The following is a 19,581-nucleotide window of genomic DNA, read 5'->3' as shown; positions in this document are numbered from 1 at the left end:
AGGTTACGTCGAGTGCGAACCGCTTTTTGCTGGCTTGTTGGTATAACTCTGAGGGTGGAATGATCAAAGACAGTGGGACATTGTCCCATTCCCCTTTAAAGGCAGTGTACTCAACGTTGTGGCCGCAGAACGGCCGCCTTAGGGTCCCCTTTCCCTCTGGCCGCGCACGCGGACGTTGGCGTTTGCCTGTGAGGGCGTGTGCCTTTGCGGCTGCTTTAGAGGAGTGGGCGCAGGTTACGTCGAGTGCGAACCTCTTTTTGCTGGCTTGTTGGTATAACTCAGAGGGTGGAATGATCAAAGACAGTGGGACATTGTCCCATTCCCCTTTAAAGGCAGTGTACTCAACGTTGTGGCCACAGAACGGCCGCCTTAGGGTCCCCTTTCCCTCTGGCCGCGCACGCGGACGTTGGCGTTTGCCTGTGAGGGCGTGTGCCTTTGCGGCTGCTTTAGAGGAGTGGGCGCAGGTTACGTCGAGTGCGAACCGCTTTTTGCTGGCTTGTTGGTATAACTCTGAGGGTGGAATGATCAAAGACAGTGGGACATTGTCCCATTCCCCTTTAAAGGCAGTGTACTCAACGTTGTGGCCGCAGAACGGCCGCCTTAGGGTCCCCTTTCCCTCTGGCCGCGCACGCGGACGTTGGCGTTTGCCTGTGAGGGCGTGTGCCTTTGCGGCTGCTTTAGAGGAGTGGGCGCAGGTTACGTCGAGTGCGAACCTCTTTTTGCTGGCTTGTTGGTATAACTCAGAGGGTGGAATGATCAAAGACAGTGGGACATTGTCCCATTCCCCTTTAAAGGCAGTGTACTCAACGTTGTGGCCACAGAACGGCCGCCTTAGGGTCCCCTTTCCCTCTGGCCGCGCACGCGGACGTTGGCGTTTGCCTGTGAGGGCGTGTGCCTTTGCGGCTGCTTTAGAGGAGTGGGCGCAGGTTACGTCGAGTGCGAACCGCTTCTTACTGGCTTGTTGGTATAACTCAGAGGGTGGAATGATCAAAGACAGTGGGACATTGTCCCATTCCCCTTTAAAGGCAGTGTACTCAACGTTGTGGCCGCAGAACGGCCGCCTTAGGGTCCCCTTTCCCTCTGGCCGCGCACGCGGACGTTGGCGTTTGCCTGTGAGGGCGTGTGCCTTTGCGGCTGCTTTAGAGGAGTGGGCGCAGGTTACGTCGAGTGGGAACTCTTTCTTGCTGGCCTGTGGGTATAATGATAGAAGATGGTGGAATCACTTAAAAAAGTGGGACACCGTGGCCTTTACCACTTTTCCAAATTGTCTTCTTTCACTGTCCCATTGCCTTGAGCAGGTGTAGTCAAGTATGTGATGATAATCTTCCGCAGACTCATAAGTAGAGAAGCAATCCACTCAGAAACTCTGTTTTGCAATTAGAAACAATTACTTATGTCTTCATGTTCCCTTTTGAATCAACATTTGTGCTTTGTTTCTACTTTGGAATCATCATTACTACTCCATTACACACAATAACTTTCATAATTTTACTTCCTCAACTTTACTTTAACTGTATACCAACAGAAGTCATTTCCCTCTATCCAACTCATCTTCTGGAGAACTTTAATAACACCAGTAATACACACAATTCTTCCCAGAAGTGCAACTCCATGCAAACATGAACCCAACATCAGAGCCTTAAAACCTTCCTCTTCCAAGAAGCCTTAGAGGCCTGTGTGGTCGTTCGTTGCCTAGAATTGCTTGCCAGGCCAATAGTATTTTAGACTGCATTGTTTTTTAACTGTCAAACTACCTCCTCTCTATTCAGCCCTCGGACCCGTGCCGTGTTTTTACACCAATGTTTTTAAAGCTGTTAATGCTGTATGCTGACTGTGACTTTAGTTATATTTTATGTATCATTGACCCAACATTTCCTTGAATACAGAAGAGTCTCACTGATCAAAGCTGAACGGATCTACCTAAGCTTAAATAAGGAAATATCTTGGATTGGACTGGTAGAAGAGAAGCGTAGTACACACATCATATGAGGTTATGAATTTCCTAATAAAGCAACAAAAATTCATGTTATACTACAAATGTGACAGAAGAAGTTGTTCAATATGCAGTAATGTTGTTATTGCTTAATTTTTTAATTTGGCTGCAGAATATCACAATATATTGAAATAGTGGACTACATAAATGGCTACTGTTTTCAAGAGGCTAGACGGTTTGCAGTCATTGAGTGTGTCTTTGTATCATGGGTTGTGGGGTGTGGGCGTGGGGCCGGCCAACGGTGGCCGGCCCCCCCGGGTCAGAGGGGCTTGGGCCCACATTTCTAAAGCAGACGGAAAGAAAGCATGCCCTTCCCCATGTGGGTTCTGTGGTGTGGGCGTGGGGCCGTCCAACGGTGGCCGGCACCCCGGGTCCGAGGGGCTTGGGCCCACATTTCTAAAGCAGACGGAAAGAAAGCATGCCCTTCCCCATGTGGGTTGTGGGGTGTGGGAGTAGGGCCGGCCAACGGTGGCCGGCCCCCCGGGTCAGAGGGGCTTGGGCCCACATTTCTAAAGCAGACGGAAAGAAAGCATGCCCTTCCCCATGTGGGTTGTGGGGTGTGGGCGTGGGGCCGGCCAACGGTGGCCGGCCTCCCAGGTCAGAGGGGCTTGGGCCCACATTTCTAAAGCAGATGGAAAGAAAGCATGCCCTTCCCCATGTGGGTTGTGGGGTGTGGGCGTGGGGCCGGCCAACGGTGGCCGGCCCCACGGGTCCGAGGGGCTTGGGCCCACATTTCTAAAGCAGACGGAAAGAAAGCATGCCCTTCCCCATGTGGGTTGTGGGGTGTGGGCGTGGGGCCGGCCAACGGTGGCCGGCCCCCCGGGTCAGAGGGGCTTGGGCCCACATTTCTAAAGCAGACGGAAAGAATGCATGCCCTTCCCCATGTGGGTTGTGGGGTGTGGGCGTGGGGCCGGCCAACGGTGGCCGGCCTCCCGGGTCAGAGGGGCTTGGGCCCACATTTCTAAAGCAGACGGAAAGAAAGCATGCCCTTCCCCATGTGGGTTGTGGGGTGTGGGCGTGGGGCCGGCCAACGGTGGCCGGCCCCCCAGGTCCGAGGGGCTTGGGCCCACATTTCTAAAGCAGACGGAAAGAAAGCATGCCCTTCCCCATGTGGGTTGTGGGGTGTGGGCGTGGGGCTGGCCTACGGTGGCCGGCCCCCCGGGTCAGAGGGGCTTGGGCCCACATTTCTAAAGCAGACGGAAAGAATGCATGCCCTTCCCCATGTGGGTTGTGGAGTGTGGGCGTGGGGCCGGCCAACGGTGGCCGGCCTCCCGGGTCAGAGGGGCTTGGGCCCACATTTCTAAAGCAGACGGAAAGAATGCATGCCCTTCCCCGTGGGTTGTGGGGTGTGGGCGTGGGGCCGGCCAACGGTGGCCGGCCCCCCGGGTCAGAGGGGCTTGGGCCCACATTTCCTCGTTTTTTACTTCTCTCTCTGTCTCTGGGATGCGTGCCGGCCAACGGTGGCCGGCCTAGTATTTTAAAGTGAGGGCCACCATGTATTCCCTGTCTGGGAAGGGTGCCGGCCAACGGTGGCCGGCCCCCCTGGGCAGTATTTCAATGTGCGGGCCTCGTCGCCTGTGGGTTTATCTTTCTTTCCTTTTGTTTTGTTTTTGCTGCCTCACGGCCTACGTGGTCGTGTTTCCCACGATGCACCGCATCTCTCTTCTCTCTCGGCTGTCGTTCTTTACCCCTTTGTGCGATTCGGCACAGAAGCCTCCTTGGGGGCGGCCACTCTTTCTTCCTTTTCGGGAAGCGTGCCGGCCAACGGTGGCCGGCCCCCCTGGGCAGTATTTCAATGTGCGGGCCTTGCCGCCTGTGGGTTTATCTTTCTTTCCTTTTGTTTTGTTTTTGCTGCCTCACGGCCTACGTGGTCGTGTTTCCCACGATGCACCGCATCTCTCTTCTCTCTCGGCTGTCGTTCTTTACCCCTTTGTGCGATTTGGCACAGAAGCCTCCTTGGGGGTGGCCACTCTTTCTTCCTTTTTGGGAAGCGTGCCGGCCAACGGTGGCTGGCCCCCCTGGGCAGTATTTCAATGTGCGGGCCTCGTCGCCTGTGAGGGCCACTCTTTTACCCTGTCTGGGAAGCGTGCCGGCCAACGGTGGCCGGCCCCCCTGGGCAGTATTTCAAGGTATGGGCCTTGCCGGCTGTGGCTTTTTCTTTCTTTTCTTTTCTTGCCTCCAGTAAGTTACAACACAATCACACAATAAACACAATCACAACACCAAAAAAAGGCCAAAACCCACAACAGGCAATGTGCCATGCTTTCTATATTTTGTAATATATATAATACAAAATAATAAATACAGCCAGACTTTGGAGCTGCAAGGATATTCAGTGCAATTCAACCAGACCAATAAAAGATTAACCTTCGAAAAAGGCGACCAGGCTTTGAAACAGTGATACTACTCTGAAACTGACCAACCAAAGATTTCCCCTAGATAGCAAGCACCCAGGCTTTGAACCACCGAGGCTATTCATTACAATTCTACCCCCCTAAAAGGCAACTACCTAACCTTCCAAGCAGCAAGCCTATTCCTTTCTATTCCACCTCACCAAACAAGGATTCCCATAAGAAAATGGCCAGGCTTTCAGGCTACAAAGCTATTCACTGTTATTCCACCTACCTAACAAAGAATTCCCATACGCCACAGCAACGCGTGGCCGGGCACAGCTAGTGAACTATAAAATTGTGCAATAAATCTTAGGAAAGGGCAAACGCTCTGCAATTTTGCAAACAAGCAGGGTGGATTGTGTTCTCCCACTGTACCAAATTTGATCAGTATAGCTGAAAAAATGAGAGCAGGAGAGCCCCCGACCCCCCCCCCCTCTGGGGCTGTTTTTGGGCGACCGCGCATGCGCGTCCGCCATTAACGAATTAATTTCGAAAATAACGAATTTTCGTTAATTTCGAATTTTTGGGGGGGCAAAATTCGTAAATACCACCAAAAACGAAACGCTGCCCCCTCTAGTTTTGAAACGAGTTTAGAATCAAATTTTTCATGGATCGATCAAGCCTAATTTTTACCATGTTTCTGGCAACCCTGTGCCATTTTAGGTTCTGGTCAGTTACTTCAAACTGTTAAAATGGCATTTCCTGGGACTAAAAACACACCAATCTGACCAAAAACATGTCAAAATGTTCCCAGACATACTAAAGATTATCTTTGGCCACTTTTAAAATGGGAGGTGTAGTGGGTGGATATAGCCTTCCAAGGTTTCCTTGGGGGCTAATGTGCATCCCTAGCATCCCCAGTTGCTCACATAGGTATTACAGTATTATACACATGGATCATGGCATATCAAAATCAACAATGTACTTACCAACATTATCATAACTCCTTCTGATTATTTTTATTTGTTTTTTGTATGAAACCAACATACTGCAAAACTAGCAAAGAATGTATAGTCAATTGGATTTTGTAAGCACAATACAATCCACTCTTCTAATATATTTGAGAATATTCCTTGTATTAACAAACAGTATGAGGAATAGCCATGTTGAACACTGAGAAAGGACAGCCATATTTCAATGTGTCTTGTGGAAAATGGAATAACTTTTTGATGCGCTTGAGGACTTGAACCTAGAGATTCAAATTATAAAAGGGGAGAGAAGGGGTGCATCTGTTCTATGGAATCAATGCAGTTTGACACCGCTTTAACTGCCAAGGCTCAATGCTATGGAATCACGGGAGTTGTAGTTTCCTGAAACATCAGCACTCTTTGACAGAGGAGGCTAAAGACATTTTAAAATAACAGCTCCCCTGATTCCATAGCATTGAGTCTTGGCAGTTAAAGTGGTGTCAAACTTCATTAATTCTACAGTGACTAAAGATTATGAATTTCCTGATGCCATGAAGTGCTTAGATAGTTGACATCACAAGGTGCTGGTCTTGTCCTTGCTGACATTTTTTAAAACAGAGATTAGATGACCCAAAGTGCTTATTCTTATATTGATAGAAAGTTGGTTTAGATGGTTCTTAGAATCCCTATCTACTATATGGTGTAAAAAGGGTAATGAATGTGAATGAGACATTATTATGGTTCAGCCATTGCTCTTAACTTCAATGTACTGTACTTCTATGCCTATTGAGTTTCTTGAATGCATATTTCCATCAATATTCTGCCTTTAACAAGTAGCACTTGCTTTACTTTTATGTCTTCTCTTCTCTTTGTACATTCTTAAAACAATGTTGTTAAAGAATGTTATTCTTACCTGTAAAGCAGCTAGCGAGTGACATAAAAAACATCAGTCTCCATGACGACTGCATGGCTTGTTGCAAAGGTCTTCACCTCCCCTTTGTGTGGCTGTTAGCAGCTCAGAAGTTTCTTCATGAAAACACAGTCTGGTGAAGCAAAAAACAACCCTTTGATAAGTATTTATTCACTTTTTTCTTTGCAACTGGTACAATTTCTTATGTCTGATGTAACTAAGAATGCTCAATGCAAATTGCTAGAAGTGGTTCCAGCATTTTGGAGGATGGCATTTGGACAAGACACTCAAATTTTGGTGGAACACAGGATGAATAAGTGAAGCCACTTTAAGTTCCAAAACAATGAAGATGCAAAGTGGGAGTCCTCACACACTGGCCCATTGCAGATAAAGGGTTGCAGCCATCTCACATTTGCTACAGATTCCAGAATGAAAAATTGAGATGGCTCCTATGTCTTTAATGGTTGTGTAGAAGAGGGAATTTCAGTAGGTGTTGCTTGTTATCTGGTTACATGACAAGTAATAGTTGCTGAAATTCCCCCTTCTACATAACCACTAAAGCAATCATTTCCAGTTTCCACAACCTAACACTTCCCCAGTTTGAAAATTGGGTCCCAGTAACATGTAACACTTGCATTTTGCCACTCTCCCATCCCATATCCTCCTAACATTCCACAGATGACTATCAGGATACATGTGGCCAAGCAATATGAAAGTGTAGCCGAGGTCACAAAAATTATTAATGAGGTAGAAAACACAAGCTAAGAAATGCTGCAACAGTTTGCTTTTGCCCGAGTCTACTGAGAAGATCAAATCTCATCTTGCTCAGTTAATTTGGTGCCAACTGATTTTCTATTTTGAATTCAGTTTGCAGCAAGGAGACAAAGGAAGAGAATGAAACTGGGACCTTTTAAAGAGAGCTAAAAGGTAATTAAAGAGGATTAATCAGGACTGTTCCTGCCAAATTGAGACAGGCATCCCAACTGGTCAACCCTGTTGCAGATTGTTCACTGCATGTAAACCAGTAATACAATGCAGTTTAGCCAGTTCAAAAATGGAGCCTCCAGTGGCCTAGGGGATAAAAGTCTTGTGACTTGAAGGTTGGATTGCTGACCTGAAGGCTGCCAGGTTCGAATCCCACCCGGGGAGAGCACGGATAAGCTCCCTCTATAAGCTCCAGCTCCATGCGGGGACATGAGAGAAGCCTCCCACAAGGATGGTAAAACATCAAAACATCCGGGCATCCCCTGGGCAACGTCCTTGCAGACAGCCAATTCTCTCACTCCAGAAGCAACTCCGGTTGCTACTGACATGAAAAAAAAGTTCAAAAATATGCAACACAAATATGAAGAATGCAAAAACCAGAAATTTACTCTTAAGTATTCAGAGAAGTGACTTCAACAAACACAATCAGCAGTATAGTCACAGTTCCTTTGGTGTATTAGACTCACATGTAGTCTATATAGTCCATAGAAATAAATCTTCCAATGTTCATTGGATATAGAAATACTGGTCAACATGAAATGGAGCTGCTGAGCAGCAAGACTTCCAGGAGCAAACACAAAGTAAGCCGAACTCATGGGACAAACTCTCCTCTGGGAGTCACCCAAACTAATCAACCCTGATTATCTAGACAGTGGTTGCAATTAACCTGGGCATGTTTTTCTCTCCGCATGCAGACACACCTGCATACCAGGTGATGACCCCACTGCAACTTAGCCATATACTTTAACAATTCTCATTGGGCAGTTGTCTTTCATGATCTCTGTTGCTACTCTGTGATGCTGACCCCAATAAATATAACTTCACACAACACATCCTTAACCCTTTGTATAAACATATATAGGGGAGATTATAGCCTTTTTGTGTTGTCCAGGTAACAGAAGAGCCCATTATCACAACTTATAGTAGTGCCATGCTTTGAAACAGCAAAAAAAGGTGTTTTTACTACATATCTGAAACTTCTAGTTTTAACCTTAAAATAGCACAACTATCTTAAATGATTTTGTGTTGCATGACAATACTTGATTCTGCAATTATATTTTGCCTAATTCCATGTTATGGTGAGTCTGATGTTCTCTTCTTCTTCCTATTATATATCATATACAAGTTTTAACCAGCATAAAGACACCAGATCATGTCCAATCTCAGAAGCTGAGCAGGATCCGCGCTTGTTAGTACTTGAGTGGGAGATCAATAAGGAATATTGGAGAAAGACAGTGGCAAAAACTACCTCTGAATATTCATTTCTTAAGAAAATCCAATGAAATTCATAAGGTCATCATAAACCATAAGGCAACTGATGACTTGAAGGTGTGCGCAAGGTGTATAGACAAGACAATACAGATAGAAAATTCTCCTGAACATGATTTGAAATGCTAATACATCATTCCTATTGAAATACAATTGAACAGTAAGACTAGCGAACTCATTAATTCCCCTTATTATTAGTAACTATTTTGGCAGATAGAAGTAGTAGTGTTTTGGGAAAAAACTTAGTGATTTAATTTAATTAAAAGGTAACATTGAGAAGAAGTGAGACTCCTACATATAAGATGCAAAAACTACAAACACTTAGCTGGAAAGTGCTGACATAATATGCCAGCTGCATGTAAAGTCTGAAGAAATGGTAGAAAATGAAAATATTAATGATTATTAATCTTTTTTTAAAAAAAACAAACAAAAAATACCATATATACTCGAGTATAAACCAACCCAAATATAAGCTGAGACACCTAATTTTACCACAAAAAAACTGGGAAAACTTATCGACTCGAGTATAAGCCAAGGATGTGAAATGTAGCAGCTACTGGTAAATTTCAAAAATAAAAATACCAATAAAATTACATTAATTGAGGCATCAGTAAGTTAAATGTTTTGAATATTTACCATATTTCAAAGAAAAACAGTAAACTAGCTCTGTAAGTGGAAAAGGAGAATCAATACAAACAATATGGTATCAACAATAACTTGATGATGATGATGATGATAATTATAATTTATGTGTACCCCACCCTATCTCCCCATGGGGATTCTGGGTGGCTTCCAACATAGTAATAGGCAAACATTCAATGTCTATATAAACAAAAAAAACCCATAAAATGTTAAACAAAAGACAATATTAAACATTATGCAATAAGTTAAAATAAAAATTGCATTAAATAATTATAATTAAAAGAAATTAATTATAAAAATTATTTAAAAACCAACCGAGGTAAAGTGTATATCAGTTCCCTTTCACCTTCTCTCAGGCTTCTCCTATTGACGCATGCTAAATCAAGTTGGCATTGGCCTTTTAAGCTGCAGCATTACACTGTTAGCTCGCGGTCAACTAAGAATCCTTTCATTGAAACCTAGAATTGGAAGGGACCTCTAAAGGCCATTTAGTCCAACGCCCTTCATTCTGCCTTCATTCAGGGAAAACATAATCAAAGCACCCCCGACAGATGGCCATCCAGCCTTATTAATATTAATATCAATAGTAATAATAGACTTGGAATAGACCTCTAAAGACCATCTAGTTCAAGGACCTTCTGCCTTCATACTGTTTAATTGTTTAATTTAATGATTGTTTTAATGTGAAGATAACTGATTTTAGTGTTTATGTATATTTATAGTTTATTTTATGTTTCGGCATTGAATGTTTGCCGTATATATGTTGTACTCCGCCCTGAGTCGCCTTTGGGGTGAGAAGGGCAAAATATAAATGTTTTAAATAAATAAATACAGCAAAAGCAAAATCAAGGTACGCTCAACAGATGGCCATCCACCCACAACAACAACAACAATAACAGAGTTGGAAGAGACTGCATGGGCCATCTAGTCCAACTCCCTTCTGCCTTCATGCAACCTTCATGCAGCAAAAGCACAATCAAAGCACCCCCTCCAGATGGCCATCCAGCCTCAATAATAACAACAACACAACAACTACTACAACAATAAAGAGAGTTGAAAGAGACCGCATGGGCCATCTAGTCCAACTCCCTTCTGCCGTCATGTAGCCTTCATGCAGCAAAAGCACAATGAAAACATCTCCTGGCCCCTACTGGCATTTGCTCGCTTGTGGTTGAAGCCTGGAAGTTAAGCAGGAAGGCTGCAGTGAGCGGAGGCCTTGCCGCAGGCAGAGGCGGCCACAGCAAGCAGATTATGCAGTGGAGGGAACGAAGGCACGGCCGGGGACTCTGCCAGCCGGCTTCAGAGCCCTTTTCTCTCAATTGCCCACCCCGAATATAAGCCGAGGGGGGCTTTTTCAGCCCTCAAAAAAGGGCTGAAAAACTCAGCTTATATTCAAGTATTTACTGTAACACACACAAGAAATTCAGTCATATATTACATATCAAAGTATTTGGTATATAATAGAGGATTGAGCTTTTTGAGCGGCTCAGTAAAAAACAGCAAATTACCAAAAAAAAAAAAGAAGCAAGTATTTGCATGAAAAAATAGGAGAAAAGCTGATAAAACTATATGCAATCTATTATCTCCCTTCTGGGGAGGCCCTACTCTCGGTCCCACCTGCCTCACAGGCACGGCTGGTGGGAACGAGGGACAGGGCCTTCTCAGTGGTGGCTCCTCGGATGTGGAACACCCTTCCCAGCAACATTCGGCAGGCCCTAACTTTCCTGGGCTTTAGAAAAACCCTAAAGACATGGTTATGTGTGCAAGCATTTAATGAATAAGTACAATGATTTCACATGGTCTGAACTAAGATTTACGTCTGAGGATCTTGGATGAATGGATTTAAACTTACATATATATTTAAATTTTGTATATCGTGTTTTTTTACTCTGTATTGTTATTTGATTTGTATGAGCTGTTGTTTTTAGTGTATTGTTTTGGGCATTGGATTTTTGCCAATTTATGTAAGCCACCTTGAGTCCCCTCGGGTGAGAAATGTGGGGTAAAAATTCTGTAAATAAATAAATAAACCCAGTAAAACAAAGCTAGGCAAATAACCCCATGTTAACAAAATTCCATGTATTTGCCAATGAGAAATGAATCGAGCTCTGGTGCAGCTGGTTGTAGCTTGCTGCAATAAATCACTCCTGACTGAGAGGTCTTGAGTCCAAAGCCCAAGTCAGATTGAGTACCCGACTGTTAAATAGCCTAGCTCGTTGTTTACCTAAGCAACCTGAAAGACAGTTGCATCTGTCAAGTAGAAAAATTTAGGGACCACTTATGTGGGGAGGCTAATTTAATTAATTTACAACACCATAAAAACCTCCAGTAGCATGTGTACCTGATCAGGAAGTACTCCATCAAATGGTTGTCACAGTGGATGATGAAGCAGCAGCTCTTCCTGTGGCTGGAATCAAGCATACCCTCACAAAGCCAGAAGCTGGAAAGTTAAATAGCCTCTGTATCTGTCTCTGTTGTTTGTTTAATGGCATCGAATGTTTGCCATGTATATATATATGCGTGTGTGTGTGGGGGGTGAGCAGGACGGAATAGAAATACTGTAAATAAAATAAATAAATAAATAAATATTCTTAACTCCATTTATTTATTTTTGCAAAGCACACCCATGATGGCAAAACAGCTGCTACTCAACTGAGGGCATTCCCACCAATTTATTTTTCGTTCTTTATATTTGAGATCTTGTCAAGCATATTTAGACAGTATAACAGTCCAAGTGGTATAATGTTATTAGAAAAGATCTCTTGGGAAATTCCAAGCTGCTGCTAGCTCAAGAATTGGTGTGCTGACTTAGAAATCAGTACTTTTTGCTGATTGTAAATGTGATCCCTTCGCAATGTGCAAATGTTTGTTTTCTCTTCAAACTGGTAGTTAAAATTGCTGAAGGCTGTCAGTCCACCTCTGCTTTTATATCAACCTCTCTTAGCATTTCTCCATAGTTCTGATTTTTTTGCCAGTACTACAATGAACATCCTGTCTCACCAGCTGTTCTTGCAACCATTTTGTGTATTTCCCTCAGCTTTTTCAGATATTTTCTAAATGTGGATTTATTTTTAGATATGCGAAGGAGAGTGCATTAGGGATTATTGTCTCCAGCATGTTATACATGGTTTTATTGTTCCTAGTATGTTTGACAAGGGAAGAGTAATTCCTTGCCAGCCTTCCTAGCATTCTAGAAACGGTTAATAAAAATTACAATAGGAAAACAATAAAAACTAAAAGCACAAATGATACCCATTTATGTCCCCACTTTATCAGTTGTCTGTACTGTATTTTAGCTGAGGCGGCTGTGCCAAAACCTCTGACATTCTTTGGCTGAGTTTGTATAGATTGTTTAGTCATTCAAGAAACAAACACCATTTGCAGTACTAACTCTATAGGGAGGGAAAGGCTGTTAATTTGGCTAGGGATATAAAGAAGCAAAAGGACAAGTATCTGGAAACATGGAGGCTGAAAGGCAGGTGTGGAAAGTTAGATAAAAGGCCAATGGAAAATAGACAATAGGATGAGAATGGGGAAACTAAATAAAGGTGGACAGAAAGTGAAGCATGAAAAAAGTGGTTATTTTAAGACTTTGAATTGGTTGGAAATAATTAATGAGAGTAGGAATTTGGAAGAGGGACAGGAACATTGGAAAGCAATAGGTAATAAAAAAGGAAGCTTAAGAAGTAATGCTGAAAAGAAAATACAGTAGAATCTCACTTATCCAACACTCACTTATCCAACGTTCTGGATTATCCAACGCATTTTTGTAGTCAATATTTTCAATACATCGTGATATTTTGGTGCCAAATTTGTAAATACAGTAATTACTACATAGCATTAATGTGTAATGAACTACTTTTTCTGTCAAATTTGTTGTATAACATGTTTTTGTGCTTAATTTGTAAAATCATAACCTATTTTGATGTTTAATAGGCTTTTTCTTAATCTCTCCTTATTATCCAACATATTTGCTTATCCAACATTCTGCCGACCCGTTTATGTTGGATAAGTGAGACTCTACTGTAGAACTAAAGACAAGCTGCACAAATAGCACATGGGCTGTCATGTCCTGCTTGTAAGATGCCTCCTCCGGTGAGGAAGAGGAAGAAGGGAGCCTAAATGGCAGGCCACATCAGAGCCACTAGTGGCTGGTAGTCCTGTCCTGGAGCCAAAATAGGTTGGCAGCCCTACAGTTGAGGCAGAACTTGGCTAATCCCATGTGGATCCTGAAGAAACATTTCACCTTTAGAAGTGGGAGTTTAAAGCAGGGAGAAACAATGAAGAAGGAGCCAAGGCTATCTCAAGGCAAGAGATTGCTTAGTAGAGTTTTTGCCCTTTTATTTCTTGACCTTCAGCTTGTTACTTGGACTCTTCCCTTCTGTGGTTCCCTGCTTTCTTTGGACCTTTCCAGAAGACTTTTTTGTGCTCAGAACCTGGACTGCATCCGCAATGCTTCCATTGTTACAGAACTTCTACTTTTCTTGTCCCCTTAAACTACAGGCATATCCTTAGGTCACTTGTCACCCTGAAACAAAACAGGGGATCTGTATTATTATTGGCAGGAAGGAAGTGAGATGGTGAAGGCATCGTAGACTGGTGGTTTTAGGCCATAGTAAGTGGATTCCTTATTGACTCTGTTGGAAATAGAAGGTCCCAAGCCTCTCACTATTTATTTTGTTAATGTATGTTGATTTGACTCTTTGGTGTGGGAGAAGTTATAGACATGTGATTATACTGAGCATGTGCAGACTCAAGACTCCATTTTGTATTCAGTATTTGTTTGGACTTCATGAAAGCAGGTTACTCTTTGGACTTCAGAGAGAAGTCAGTTTAGAGACCTCAATATTCACTTATGAACTTCAACAAGTATAGCTATACTAAAAACTATGGACTATTGATAAAGAATGATATCCTGTTTTCTCAACACAGAGAGAAGAAGCTACATCTTATCTGTAACTGAACTTTTTAAAGAAATGTGCCTGTGTGGTAAATTAATACAAGATACGTTATTTTTCAAAGAAGACTGTTTTATCACTGAGTGCATATTTTAACTAAGAGGTTTAAAGGGAGTGTATATCTTTTGGGCAACTTCTACTGCAAAGAAACAACCATCCTCTGCTAACCAACTACATTTTTGTAGTGGCATGTCTTTACTCTTGGCAGTCTAAAGACATGGCTCTTCAGTTTAACAGCTGAAGTTACCTGTGTGTCATTGCATTAATGCTTGTGAATAACACTTGTTAAAAGAATTGATTTCTAACAAGGTTATGCTCTTCTTGACTAGTGGTTTTCCAAAAGTGGTCTCCACATATTCATGGAGCTTCACATTTGCCAAAAGGATATATGTCCATAGATTGGGTGCAGTTATGTTCCAATAACTTATGCAATAAGTTATATTTTGCAATAGGTTATTGAATGTCCAGTAGACTCTGAGATCTACGTATGTGTGTCAGAATATTGTTGCTTACATGTTACTGCAATAATGTGGTGTTCATAACTCCAATGAAGTAAGAAAGTTCCAAAAAGCTAGAAAGAGGTTGATGTTCACTCACAACACTATTTTATATCAATCTGTAAACAACTAGTTTAGGTAAATATCCTTCCCACTTAGAAGGAACGTTCTGGGTGGTTTTATTGTGCAAGTTACTCCTTGAGTTCTCTGAACTCTGTGCTCACCTTATTCCTTCACTTATCTGCCTACTCTAGCTCTTGGTAGACATTTGAAAAGGATGAGAGGAGGGGATCACCCTTGATGGGGATAAAGTGAATTATGAGGAATCAGAAGGGATTGGGGATTCAGAATAGGCAAATGACTCGGATCCCAGGGGGTCCATATTTGGAGGTAATTTAGACTAGACTACTGATAATGATTTTTGGTGCCCACCTTGGCAATACTAGAAAACCAGTCCAGTGTGAAATGGATCTTTATTTATGAATTCCTGGTATCTAAGAGCCCTCCCAGACAGGCCCAAAACCTGTCTCAGTTTTACCTGAGGTGACCAAATGACTGAATTAATAATTGAATTAATCCAAGAAAACTGGCATTTCCCAGTTTGTTCTGGATTAATGAAACACCTGGGAAGATCCAGTTCCTCCTGGGATTAATGCCTGTCTGGAAGGGACCTAATACAAAAACTCCTGTGGTAATTTTCCCTTTCTATCCAACAGATGTGAAAAAAGAAATACTCATGACTGGTGGCAGACCTACATTAATAACAATAGTTATTCTGCAACCCTAAGCTGAGTCTGAGAGAGGAGTGCTTCCCCATTACATCTGATGTGTACCAATGGGTGTTAATAATAATATTAATATAAATAATGATAGTTACTCTGGTACCCTAAGCTGAGTCTGAGAGGGCTGCTCCCCCTTGACAGCTGATGTCTGCGAATTTTCATTTTTTCGTAAGCCAGACAAAAATTCTGTTTGTATAGGTGCCTCATTTTAGTTAGCAGGAACAAATATGAAAATGAGATGAAATAAATTAAACTACACAAAATGAACAGCAATTCCATACAAAAGCACAACACTAATGATTACATCATATTGACCAATCTAAGTCATGACTCCATACTATGAAATCCTGAGATACGTTAGCCTCCTTCCTTCCTTTCTTTTCTTTCTTTTTTGAGGAAGTTGGAGTTTCCTTCGAGTTTTTAATAAAGTTTGCATACCATCCTAAAACAACACAATTAAAGTTAACAAGAGCAAATAGAAGTACTGACATAAACTGAACGAAGAAACAACATTTAAAATGTCTTAGTGAAGAAAAGCATTTCTTACATCTTTGATCTAGAACCTCAGGGAAACAAATTAACAAAGTTAATGTTAGGTATGCTTGCTTGGGATATTCCATAACTAGACAATCACATTTAAAAAAAAACACCCAGTAAAATCTAATAAATTCATATCATATATTACCATTTGGTCTATCATTTACATAATCCAAAGTGTGCACATTGCAGAATTTGTAAATATCTATTTACTGAAGAAAAAATCCTGTAAAATGTTCTTTTTGGCAGATTGCATGGTAATTACTCATTTTTTCGTCTTAGGTTTTTGGTTACACAGCACAATCTATAGATTTTTAATCACGGTCCTTAGAATTAGTGGTTTCTCTCTCTATTATACAATTTAACAAAACTTTCCAGTGTCAGCCACTTAGAAATGTGTTTTGAAAGTATGCCCTGTCAATCAACCATGCCTTAATGGAGCTTTATACAGCACTTTTAGCTGAATATCCTCTTCCCTTGCAAAAGTGTCAGATATAGGTATGAAGTTTTGCATATAAATCCAAACCTTGACATATTAAATCAAGTCTACATGGGACAAACTCATTGGCCTGATTCGTAGAGTAATGCAAGAGGAAAAGTTATGATACCCCAAGGGTATTAAACAGTATAGATTTATTTTGCATAATAAGGAGATTTAAATATGCTCTGAAATTCCTTTCTTACGTTTTAAAAGGAGAGATGGCATCTCTCTCTCTTAAAAACATATCCCATTTTTGTCCTTATCACTTTGCATTGGAGTGTGCCTCTTCATCAAATTGTTTCTTTTTAGAAGAAGAGGAGATAAAATTTCCTTCCTCTAGCTAAGAAAAGTTCACCATCTGCAACACAAACGTAGCAAGTAATTTGAGACAAAGGCTTTGTGTGAAAAATTTAGCCCCTCCATCATCTCATAGATTAATTACAAAAGGAAGTTTGGATTCACTTGTCTTGACCAATTGGTTTCTGTCTCCAAAGATTTCTGAAAATTTAGTTTTCATCTAATGTATAGTACACAGGTGAAATCATGTAAAGTAGTGAATCAATTTCTTCACCCCCATTTCAAAAGTTTCTTGGCGATTGCTCATCTGCTCTCCTTGGCAAAATGCAAGAAAATGCAGAACTAAAACACTGCAACTCAGCAGGCATAGAAAAACTAGTACAATCATCACAATCTCCATTTACATCCCACTCCCCCCATAAAAAGGACACAAAGGAGCTTACAAATGGAAGAAACTGTAGACTTATTATGTGATACCAATAAAGAAAAGTTCATTTTATCAACAATTTAAATTTTTATTCATGTAAGTGGCTGTGTAGGCAGATTCCAGCGCACTGCCTTGCTTAGGTTGCCTATAATGCAATTAAAAGGTCCCTGCTTAGGGGCGAAGAATAAACTGCTTTGAATGTATCACTCCAACCTCTAAAAGAGGGGAATTGTGGGGACCTGTTGCCAGTGCCTTTTCAATATTACCCACTATCTGCTCCTTAAGGCTTTGTTTGCCTCATGACAGTCCACAAAGAAATCAGAATGAAGGGTCACCTTAAGCCCCTTCCACACAATTGTATAAAATCCACATTGAAATGGATTATATGACAACATGGACTTAGATAATCCAGTTCAAACCAGATATTGTGGATTATCTGCCTTGATATTCTAAATCAGGGGTCCTCAAACTTTTTAAGCAGGGGGCCGGTCTACAATCCTTCAGACTGTGGAGGGGCCAAATTATCATTTGAAAAAGAAATACGAACAAATCCCTATGCACACTGCACATATCTTATTTGTAGTTCGAAATAACAACAACAATGAAAGAACAATACAATATTTAAAAATGAAAACAATTGTAACCAACATAAACCTATCAGGATTTCAATGGGAAGTGTGGGCCTGCTTCTGCCCAATGAGATAGTCAGGTTAATTAGGATTGTTGTAGTTGTTGTGTGTCTTCAAGTCATTTCAGACTTTGGGCAAGCCTAAGTCTAAAATGATTTATTTATTCATTTACTACATTTATATCCTGCCCTTCTCACCCTGAAGGGGACTCAGAGCAGCTGTATGTATATACAATATACTAGCTGTGCCCTGCCACGCGTTGCTGTGGCATTGTCTGGTGGTGTTGGTGAGAAATTGTTGAGGTAGTGGTGGTATTGAATGTCTGTTGTATGGTTGTCTTTATGTTTAGTATGCACACTGAAGTGGATTATATGGCAGTGTGGAGTCAAGATAATCCAGTTCAAAGCAGATAATATAAGATTCTAAATGGGTTATATAGCTGTGTGGAAGGGCCTTGAGTCTACACTGCCATATAATCCAGTTAAAATCTGATAATCTGTGGAAGAAGCCTAATTGAGGCCTAACTGTGCCTGTCCCCTGGGCTGAGGAGGTTGCTAGGAGACCAAGTGGGCCGAACTTAGTCTTCAAACTGGCAGCAATTGGATAAAAACTATTATTCCTCTCTCTGTAATTAGGATTTTGTTTTTCTTTTCTTTTTTGTTGTATCAACCTAGAGCTGTGAATGATGGGTTGTGTTGTCAAATTTCAAGGTTGGGGGGCCTGTAGTTTTGTTGTTTTGTCCGCTGCCCTGATGCCATCACTCTTTTATATATACAGATTATATTATTAGCATACCGTGTTTCCCCGAAAATAAGACAGTGTCTTATATTAATTTTTGTTCCCAAAGATGCTCTAGGTCTTATTTTCAGGGGATGTCTTATTTTTCCATGAAGAAGAATTCACATTTATTGTTGAACAAAAAAAAAAAAGAACATTTATCATATACTGTACAGTAGTTATCACCACAAACCAGCATAACCAGACAAACTGTGAATTCTATCAAGAATTTCTTGTTATGACCATTATTTCCATGTACAACCATCTATGGTACGTACATTTATCAATCTTGCATGCTCTGGTGTTCTGTTCGTTGGGCATGCTTCCAAACACAAACTTTGCTAGGTCTTACTTTCGGGGGAGGCCTTATATTTAGCAACTCAGCAAAACCTCTACTAGGTCTTATTTTCTGGGGATGTCTTATTTTAGGGGAAACAGGGTAGCACAATATTAGCATTATATATTACTATTTTGAATTATACCACTATACTGTAATATTATATGTAATATATAACATGTAATTAATATTATTATATGGTATTATTATTAGTATTACATTGTATAACATGACAATATTATCAATATCATATGTATACATAATATATTATATTATTAAAACTGATATAAAATATTATATTATAAATGAGGGCGGGGGCCAGATAAATGACCTTGGGGGGCCGCATCTGGCCCCCGGGCCTTAGTTTGGGGACCCCTGTTCTAGATTATATGTCTATGTGGAAGGGCCCTTAAAAAACCAGAGAAGTTCCATGATTCCCATTCAAAGTTCTAAACATTTTCTTTCTGCTTCAGAGCTCCTTTGCATGGTTTCCCATGTTAGAAGAAAGGTATATAAATAAGACCAATCAATAAAATAATTCCCTCTGTACCTATTTGATTATAGGATCAAATAAACACTCAACATAATGCTTTCACAACGATTGTGTGTTATTAGACATTGATCGGACTGAGTCAGAGAAGACATTCTTGGTCTGCTCCTTTGGATGGCATTGGCAGCTATGCCCCATTCATATGTTTCGTTCCTTAAAGGTTTCAACATTAAGAGATCAGAGCTTGTATGAATTTCCTTCATATTTAAT

At 41.4% G+C, this 19,581-nt stretch overlaps 1 protein-coding gene across 6 annotated transcripts in view; it reads right to left on the bottom strand.

Moving 5' to 3' along the window:
* cntn5 (contactin 5) overlaps window positions 1-19,581 on the bottom strand; it is an 870,111-nt gene that overhangs the window by 472,529 nt on the left and 378,001 nt on the right. For 5 of the 6 annotated variants that reach the window (XM_062977117.1, XM_062977120.1, XM_062977119.1 and 2 more), the window contains exon 3: window positions 6,208-6,337. In XM_062977117.1, coding sequence (XP_062833187.1) covers window positions 6,208-6,262 — 55 coding nt within the window. In that variant the 5' untranslated portion in view covers window positions 6,263-6,337. Of the gene's footprint in view, window positions 1-6,207; window positions 6,338-7,655; window positions 8,294-19,581 lie in introns of those variants that run through there. The other variant, XM_062977118.1, reaches the window with a different exon arrangement.

Source organism: Anolis carolinensis, chromosome 3 (genome assembly GCF_035594765.1).
Source record: "Anolis carolinensis isolate JA03-04 chromosome 3, rAnoCar3.1.pri, whole genome shotgun sequence".
Taxonomy (NCBI): domain Eukaryota; kingdom Metazoa; phylum Chordata; class Lepidosauria; order Squamata; family Dactyloidae; genus Anolis; species Anolis carolinensis.
This window is presented reverse-complemented; position numbering and strand designations above follow the sequence as displayed.